At 40.6% G+C, this 9679-nt stretch overlaps 1 protein-coding gene across 1 annotated transcript in view; it reads right to left on the bottom strand.

Annotated features, from left to right (window-relative positions):
• The window catches only part of LOC117769355 (dedicator of cytokinesis protein 2), a 101701-nt gene that overhangs the window by 51318 nt on the left and 40704 nt on the right, over positions 1 to 9679 (bottom strand). Inside the window, exons 25-26 of the mRNA XM_034598225.1 lie at positions 5618 to 5760; positions 444 to 539 (exon numbers count right to left, since the gene is read on the bottom strand). Of these exons, the coding sequence (XP_034454116.1) occupies positions 444 to 539; positions 5618 to 5760 (239 nt within the window). The remainder of the gene's footprint in view (positions 1 to 443; positions 540 to 5617; positions 5761 to 9679) is intronic.

Genomic DNA, 9679 nt, shown 5'->3' with positions numbered 1-9679 from the left:
AAAGACACACACACACACCAATGCTTCCTTCACAGCAGTTTGGAACCTGACCACTGATCTCACAAGGGCCCACTTCAGCTGCTTTTCGATTACAAGTAGCTACCAACGAGAATCCTGGATTACACCACAGTGAGTATTTAACCAATCAATATCCAAAATACCTGGCCCCTGCATTTTTATATGCTGTCCCAAAGCAGTATGTGAGCTCCCACTTTGTCCCCCTCTTCCTGATCTTCCTCTTGTATGTTCAATAAAAGTGTGTATTTTAAGCAAAATGCACTGTTGTCAACGTACTTTGTTGTTCAGAATGAAACTGCGTGGATGGAGAGTGGACTTGTTTATAAAGACATAAAGGAAGCTGATGCAAAGTTTGACCCATCTGTTGACCCGTAGATAGTCAATCATACTGTACGTGGTGCATATGCAAAGCTGCGTGTACTCACAATCAGGGCGTGCTCACGACCCATTGTGATGACCGTCTTGTTAATGATCCTCATCAGAGACACCACAATGTCCTGGATGTGCTGAAACGTTTCCCCCTGAGGACAAACAGAGAAAGATGGAGAGGGATGACAGAGGAGGACGGGAGGTTAGAAAACAGATAAAGATTGTTAGGTTTCCTCAAGTATTCACTCAAATGAAAACACACAGTTGAAGAACAGCCACTGTCCGACTGAGGCAGCGTCTGCTCAGGCATAATGTCGGTGCTGCTTCTGGGAAAATGTCCACACTTTTTCTCTTCTAGACTTTGCAGACTCATCAGGTTTTCGTTTGTTTTCTCCTCTAACTAAAACTCACTCGGGTTCTGAATGGATGGATGGCTGATCACATGAGATATTGAAGAGAATAGAGTTCTCTGAATCTCAACTTTAAAACTCTTTTGAAAAAATGTTCTATTCAGTTAATCAACTTCAGTGTAGACACTTGAACCATAAAAGGCAATTTTTGTGCTGACCTGTTTTCATATTGTTATCTATGTTTCTCTTTCTGCATCCGCCCACGAGAAAAAGGAAAGGGATGAGACGTTTGAAGACTGTCTTAGTGCTCAGACCCATCTGTTTCCTAGATAAAATGTTTAAATAACTGTTTGTCAACTGCATGGCCGAGTGGTTATTGGCAGCTTAACTTAAGTGAGAGCCTTCACACAAGACCGAACGCATTCTGGTTGTTTAGTCCATTTAGGACAAAAGAAATAGTGCAATAGTGGACAATTGTTGAGCCCATAGAAATAGGAGTCTTTAAAATGATATTCACCTAACGTTAATACTCTCGTGGTGGAGACCTCGACTGAGATATTGTGCTTATTACGTTTGCTGACCTGTGAAGGGTGCAATTTAAGAGGAATGGGGCCTGAAAAATGACACGTTCAAAAATGGGACAATGGCCTTTCTCTATTAAAAACGCACACACACCCACACCCACACACAAACAGTAGTCTGCTGCAATGAAGATCTACCACGGAGGCTGACTCAGACTAAAGAATCTGTTACATCCAAACACACGTAAGCATTAGTGCCGCTGGGCATATTTTGTGTGTGTGTGTGTGTGTGTGTGAGTGTGTGCTTTTTGGTGTGAATCCTTCTTAGCATAATCTGACCCAATTATACATGTGTGTACGTTGTAGGTTTGTATGTCCTTGTAGGAGCTGATCAGCAAAGCATAAAAAAGAAGAGCGAAGGTCTAAAAATACTAGAAGTAGGTAAAAAAGGTCTCAAGTTCAAAGTTTAAACCCATCATGCTCAGTGCGACAGTGTGTGTGTGTCTGTGTGTCTGTGTGTGACGGTGTGGTTGTTTGGCTGCCGGTATGTTTGCGTGTTTGTGAGAGTGCCGTCCTGATGCGAGATGATTTGAAGGGCCTGATGAGAATGGAATCAGTTATGCATGATTAAACCACTATAAATGCACTCACAGCCACAGGACACAACTGTGGAAGTGTGTGTGTGTCCAACGCGCTCAGTAAGACACGCACACACCTACAAGCTCATGCTCAGCTAGTTCGGTTAAGGCCCAGCTGTTGATTCTAAATAAGCCAAAGTCTTTCTGGCTAGCTGTAGGAATTTCAGTCTACTGGAAAGAGTTTTTTCAGAGATGCTCTCGCTCTCTCGCTCTCTCCTGCAGAACAGAAACACATAACTCAACAGTTGTAGTTGATCAAAACTATACCTGGTTTATTATCTGTATTAGCATCATGATACACAAAACAAAAAAACAGAAAGCAATGGGTTGGGGGTAGAGGAAAGACAAAAGCATGAAATCTCTGTTGAGCCATGTCTCTGTTAGTATCCTCCCTTTATCAAACACAAACGTTACTCATCACAAACTCTCCTACTGACATGGGCATCTGTCTGTTGCCTTGTCTTCTCCTCCATCTCTGTTTGTCTATGAGAATCCCTATAATTTGGAGACATCTGTTGACTGACAGCTTAATCAGGTACCACCCAGAGAAGAAAAGAGAGATGGGTGGAAAACAAAGGGAAGAGATAATACGTGATGAAGCGAAAACATCTCCTGCCACCATCTCCTCTTCTTCTGTTACTTCTGTCTCAGAGCACCTGTTCTCTTTCTCCCGTCCTTCAAAAATCTCCCTGTCTGCCTGTTTTGTTTGTTATAAAATCCCTTAACCTTATTGTTTATGAAATTAACTTTATTCCCCTCGGTTTGTTTAGCTGTTAACGCTCAGTCCTGATTCCCTGTTTTTATCATTGTCCTTGAACGGCCATCAGCAGACTTCATTTGTCTCGACTTTTCTGCTCTTGTGCATTTTTCCCTCTGAAAAGTTTTAAAAACTAATCTTACATATTTTGCTTTTTTCTCCAGATAAGACAACGATGTGTTAGAGGGGCTTTTGATAAGTGATGTATTTTCTTTGACTGGACTTGAATACACACATTTAGATTAAGAATTAGATATGAGAGCCAGTCCTCATCCTGACAGTGTCTCTAACACTTTGATACAAGAACCAAACAGTACAATTTTGTATCTAAAGGCCATCCCCCAGATTGATATGGTCGCAATTTTCATCACGCTCGGGATGGAAATTAACCTGAAAGGCTGTTATCAAAAGGATAAAGTCGTTTAAACACAGGAAATCTGATCAATTGCTAAAACTTAACTGCTTTCCAATTGATCGGCAACTGAAAAGATAATGGATCTTAAAAATATGACGATCAAACTGTGTTTCAAGGCAAAACAACAAATTTGCCCTCCAAAAGCTAACAGCTAATTAGCTAACAGCCAAAGTTAGCATTTGGTTACTTAATAGCCAACATTACTGTTCGATACTGCTGTGATACTAAAGGAAAGGTGTTTTAATTCTCCAATGTCCGATCAACCCACATTTTGGACATATTTATGTAAACCTGTAAGTTAAAGATAAGATGAGATAAGATAATCCTTTATTACTCCCACGATTGGGAAATTTGCTAAATTAGCAGATGGAACACAGCCGGCATGAAGCACTTGTCATCCATAGTGCACAGACATTAGAGAAACCAAACACGTGAAAGAAGAATAAAAAATAATTTTAAAAAGACGAAGTTAGAGGGAAACAGGCTCAAAGTGAGTGAGAGCTGCTCTGTAACAAGCTGCCACTAGGGAGGAGCGATCTTTCAACAATATATTAACAGGATGTAATTTAGCTAGCCAATCGACGTTAAACTGTTTTGCCGTCTGTTCACCCAACCTTTAAAATGTTCTGGTTGAACCAGTAACAATCCCAAGAACACATATTTCTGTGTAATGTTCAAGTTCAAGCTGTGCTAACATCCGCTGTAACTAGTACAGTAGCGATATCTTGACATGGCCCAATGTTTCAATCCAGATTTTCACTATCTTTAGTTGCTGATCAATTGTGAGGCAGTGAAATGATAATGAGATGTCAGATTTGGACTTGCTACCTGGAACCCAGCAGTAGCCGATATGACATTATCTATGACGCCTACGACATGACATTAGAGGAAAATGTCTGCAGTGTGAATTCTCAGAACTTGTCGTCCAACAGTCGACATTAGTCTCACGTAGTTCTGATGGAAAACCTGTGTGAGGCTGCGTATCATTGGTTTTGTAGTCTGCACATTGTTGTATGTATCATATCTTTTTGGACAGTCTGCCACTGCTTATGTTTTGATATCTCAATTGACTCAAACTCATGTCATTATTACTTCTCTCACTTTCTCTTTCTCCTGGCTCATCTTCATTAGTGCTATCCAAATAAATAGAGCTGGAAAAAAGGAGCCATACCTTCTCTGCAAAGACTCAGCAGGCTGTCAACAACTTGCAGTAGCAATTAAGAATCCCTCGGCTGGATACCGCTGATGTATTTGTTGTGTGCATGTGCGAGTATTAAAGATGTTTAGTTTGAGAGCGTACCGAGGTTTTGTTCCAGCAGACTAACATGCAGCGACACGTTTGAAACAAAATACAATTTGTTTCTAATTGGTCAAGGCCTGCTTCGTTGCACGGCTGTGAGCCTGAAAACTAAATAGCTTAGGGCCAGGCACTACATTCTTAAGGAGGCAAGATCTGATTTGCTGGTACGGAGCTCGGGGGTAGTTCAAATTCATTTCTGTGATTCTGAAAAGATAAAGGAAATGTCTTCTTATACTTGACTCTTATATTCTCCCAATAACAATGTTAGAGGGATGATGTTGTGTTGTTTCAGAGCAAACGAGGCTTGACAGTTCAGCCACTCACCTGTTTCTGTTCACTGGTACACATTATAGACTGTATATAAAGATGGATGACATGACACTTCCCCAGTGAAGCCAAAGTGGCTGGCTGCTGTATAGGTCATAAATCCTACCTCCTCTATGTTAGTGGATGGGTAATGGGCCAAACTAAAAAGTCAAAGTGCATGTCAAATACATTTTACATTTTACTCAAAGATGGTTTCTGTCATTTCTTATCACGCTGATGGATGTCCAAGTGTTAATTTCTTCAAAGTTTGGTTGGGCGAGACTGACTCGCGATTGGTCGAGAGCGTGTGCATCAGCGAGACATTGGTAGTGCAGTCTATGTGGTTGCGTTAAATGGGAGCACTTTATGTTCATTATTGTCCTGGTTGTTTGGTTGTATCTAATTTTTATACAAATTGTGTTGAGAAAAACAGAAACTGGTGTTGCTGCTGCTTCTGGCATCAGAGTGAATCAACAGGGTTTCCCCTCGAGTTACGACAAACACAATCTGATTTTGTTTGCTTCTTGACATTTGATTGTTTCTGTGGGAAACTGTATCTGCCGTTATAAAAGGAAAAAAAGACACATGTCAGTCATAGAATGAATGTTGGACATGGCAAAGGATTGGAAAACTACACAGAAGACCTGTAAGGAAAAGAAAAGGAAATGAGGAATGAGAGGAGAAATGAGGTGACAATGTAGAGAGAAAGAAAGAACAAGTTGTTATCCTGCCTCAGGTACAAGATGTGATTAGGGGCTGGCTGTGCTATATTTGCAATGACAGGAACAACGTGTCATTAAACACCTACTGCAAAAATGTAGGTGTGTGGCCTAAGCAATCTCAACTCTCAATATTTCCTGACAAATCATTGCAACTGTCTACTCTGAATCCAGGTAAATGATAAATAGACGTCAACAGACACATGTATTTTTGCGTGTCTCACCACATTGTTCCGGCTGAGGACCTCCAGAATGTTGTTGAGCAGCTCCAGGCTGTTCCTCCTCTCATCATGAGGCCCGTCAGCCATGCTGGCCAGTGCCCCGCTCAACTCCCGCAGCATCATGGGTAACAGCACATCACGGCACTCTGAAGGAGCAGAATCACACATGGTCAAAGATGACAGGTTTGATAAGAAGACACACAGTAATAGCGGCGGTGGCAGGGTAGGACGGGTCGTCCGCTGGCCAGAAGGTTAATGGTTCAATCCCTGTCTCCCCCATTGAACGAGGCACTAAACCCCAAATTGCCCCTGTTGGCTGTGTTGTCAGTGTATGATAAAGTGCTGCATAAAGATGCACTGTAGGAATGAATATGGGTGAATGGCAAAACTGTTCTGTAAAGCTCTTGGAGTAAAAAAATAAGTAAAACATGAATTCAGATCATTTACCATTTAGTAAAGGAGGCAGATTTATTTATTTTTAACCAAAGAAAAATAACTTCAGAGTCTGCACGAAAAAAGTAGTGTAGAGATAGCGTTGGATGAAGTGGTCGGTTATTTACTTCTTTTAAAGAAAACCTTCAAATGGGGGTGGGCAGCCTCTTGTCTGATAGTGATAGTTGAGAGACAGGGAGAGAGAGGAGTCAAACTGGGGATCTATTTAGGGCATTCGTCTATCAGGTCGCCACAGACTAAAATGTCTTACGCTGGTCCTTTCTGGCAATATGCCTGTCAGGTCAGTCAGGGTGAAGGTGACTGTCAGGAAAAGGAAAGTGGAGCATTGTGCTTTCGAAGGGAATGGACAAGTTTGCAGGGACGCACTCACAGTAATGAAAAAGGCCAATCTTAAGCCTCATTACAGCGGGAAACAGCAGCTAAACTGGATGAGTTACAAGGACAAATGCATAAATGAACAAGATTAAAGCTCTTTGGTGGAGTTTGTGTCCAACAAGCAGCTTTCACGGGACTTCATTTTGACGGAGACAATGTTATGCAGGCAGGTTTTGGGGAGAGCAAAGTTGAAACCTCCTTCAGAAGGATAATTTGTGAAAGAGCACTTTGTTACCACTCCAAACCGCTGGAACCAGATAAAGTACAATGGTTCAAAAGTTTCAGTTTGTCTCGAGGACCGGTGCTTAACTATTCTCCAAATCCTTTATGGGTGTTAATTGTTCCCAGCTCTTCTCTGGGGGTTGTTCAAAGTCATTCATAGGAAATCACTAAAGGAGTATAGCAGCAGATGTACTGCAGGGGAAAAAGTGGAGAAAAAGCAGGAGAGAGTAAAGGATGTGCCATTTGAGCAGTTTTCATTAAGCAGTTCCCAATTTCCTGAAATCCACCAGTCTAATAAATTTCATGAGTGAATATCTTTTCTTCACATTCTGTTCGGCTTCTTTTTTTTTAAAGTGTCATTTATCTTGTCAAAAGTTATTTCCTACTCGGTCGTAAAGTTCAGATTGGAACGGTGTCGTCCTCATAAGGTGTATGATGAAACAATGTGCTCATTATTGGTTATAATGACTCCGATATAATTTTATGGAATACTTAGGGAGATCCTGCTTTGAAATGTGAATATAACCGATGTATCAACCAGTGTTTGAACAATGACCTTATTGAACTTAAAAAACTAAATAAAATGATGGGATAGAAGCCAGACATGACTCAGCAGTTTATTCAAATGACTCAGCTCTTAGAGTTCGGCTTTGATTTCTTTTTTCCAAAGCACAACATGAACTTTCAAATTGATGAATGCATTTATTTATTGTCCCACATCATTATTCTAAGTGCAGCACACGAGACCTATTAAAACAGTCTTTGTTCTCAGCGTTTATTTAAAACTCAAAACCGTTTCTCTAAATATATGTTCAAAGGTTTCCTGTGCGGCTGAACATAAAAACAGGGCCAAAACCAAAATATGTTTTTTAAAACTTTCTAAACCTTCGACTTCATTGAGAAGGTATTGATAACTCGGCTTTTGAAACCATGTAATATTTTCTTATTTGATGATTTAATGATGCATCACACTGCTAGGGGCAATTCAAATCATTGATTTTTGAGAAGGCCACCCTTCTCTGATTATCATCTGTGGTGTTCAGGCATCAGCAGCCTTTCAGATTATGATGAAGTTAAATAATTAAAGCTGATAACATTATATTTATAGGCAACTGTATCTCAACAGCAATTCAAAGGATTTCTGTTCAGCAGATTTGCCTTTGTTGGCTTTGGATTATGGATCACACACACAGGGTCAAATTTAAAAAGTCAATACAAACTAGTTTAAAAATATATATAAGAAAAACGTATCATTCTCGTTTTCTTTCAGTTGCCTTCCTTGACCCCCCCCCAACAGACACAAACCTCCCTCACCCCATCCCTCTCTTGTAGCCGCAGGTAGACAGAGCCCATTAAAAGCTCATTTGGACGGATGCTCGTTAGTTCCATTATTAACTGATCCAAGCCTCCTCGCCTGCTGAGTGGACCCTCGTCACAACAGTCACTCCATCACACTAACATGCAGAGGAATCAGATGAGTCACTGGACGCCCTCAGAGACACAGAGGGAGGAGACAGAGACGGAGGATGAGTCTGGACCGGTACGGGAGGATGAGCAAATGCTGGGAATGATCGGATGAAAAACAAAAGCTGTACCCTAGCACCATGCAATTGAAACATCACACTTTATAATGTGAAAATTTCGAAAGACAAATTAAACGTGTTGAAAGAAGCCCGCAGGTGTGTGGCCCTTTGGAGAGTGGTGTTTTAGATACTTTGTTTTAGTGGAAGCCCTGCTAAACCCGTTTAATCCATCACAGCAGAAACTCATCATCTTTTGTCCTTTCACACAGAGGAAACAATGTGTTTTATAGCTGTATTTTTGTGCGCACAAGCTGAAGAATTAATCCATCTGCCTTCCGGGAGCTGGATGTGCCATTAAAACTGTGGAGCGCTCCATTCCCCCGGTGGAATGACCCCAAAGCCACCTGCTTCTTTATTTCTATTGATTTAAGATACAAACCCAGCTGATGCTGCGAGGTTGCAACATGTTCAGGGGTAGAGGAAGTGAATTAGAGAGGAGATGGGGGGGTTGAACGGGTATGTAGCTGTGTAATATACTGTGTGCTTTTTGTTTTTACTGTGTCAGGAGGCAGCCGGAATGGGAAAATAACCACAGTACAGCAGGTTTCAAGGTCTATGTCTTGCCTCACTGACCTTATGTGAACGTGCAGGAAGATGGAACAATACATTTACTGAAGCTCCGCTCATTGAATTACTGCATGTTGAGTATTTTGTCACTTTTAGTAAAGAAGAAGGCTTGACTGGCAATTATCTTTCCCCATTGTAACATAAGAGTCTTGTGTTACTTGCAGTCACTATGGAGGTATTTTTACTGTCCCGAACAATATAGATTTTTGGGGGCTGATGTTGATACAGATGTTAGGGAGGATAACTATTCAATACCAATATATCTGCTTTTAAAATAAAAGTTATCATATCATCAAGCATAAACGCTGATTCGAATATGTCCACGAAAGGCTCATATTGGCCAATAACAACTGATATACACACTGTAAAAACAATGTGTATTTTTGTATTGTTTACATAGAATTAAATGAAACCTAACATTCAATTAAGGCTTTAATTTAATCGTTATTGTCGTGTTACATTGATTGACCGATCACAACTTTTATTCTATGGTTAATATTTTTTATATTTTAATGTTTGATCATTTTACGGCATTTACAATTATTTAGAAAGACATTTAATCTTTCAAGCTCCAATTCATAGAAAACTGAAATCAAGAAAAATCACTGAGGTAGTTCTCTATGAACTACCTGCTGACACTGGAAGAATATGTTGTCATTGCTTTTAATGGAAATGACATATACTGTGCTCTTCTGGGAGAATTTACAGTATATGCAGGTTAAAACACCCTTTAGTTTAGTCAGCGGCTTCTTCTCAGCTTAAGATTCAGAACACATGTAAGAGACCAAAAGCATCTTAATAGCCTGCTCCTCTCTTGAGTCCCTCGACTTTCACAGATCTGTCCGGGTGGATATTGTCTGTTTTG

This window comes from Hippoglossus hippoglossus, chromosome 10, assembly GCF_009819705.1.
Source record: "Hippoglossus hippoglossus isolate fHipHip1 chromosome 10, fHipHip1.pri, whole genome shotgun sequence".
Taxonomy (NCBI): Eukaryota; Metazoa; Chordata; class Actinopteri; order Pleuronectiformes; family Pleuronectidae; genus Hippoglossus; species Hippoglossus hippoglossus.
This window is presented reverse-complemented; position numbering and strand designations above follow the sequence as displayed.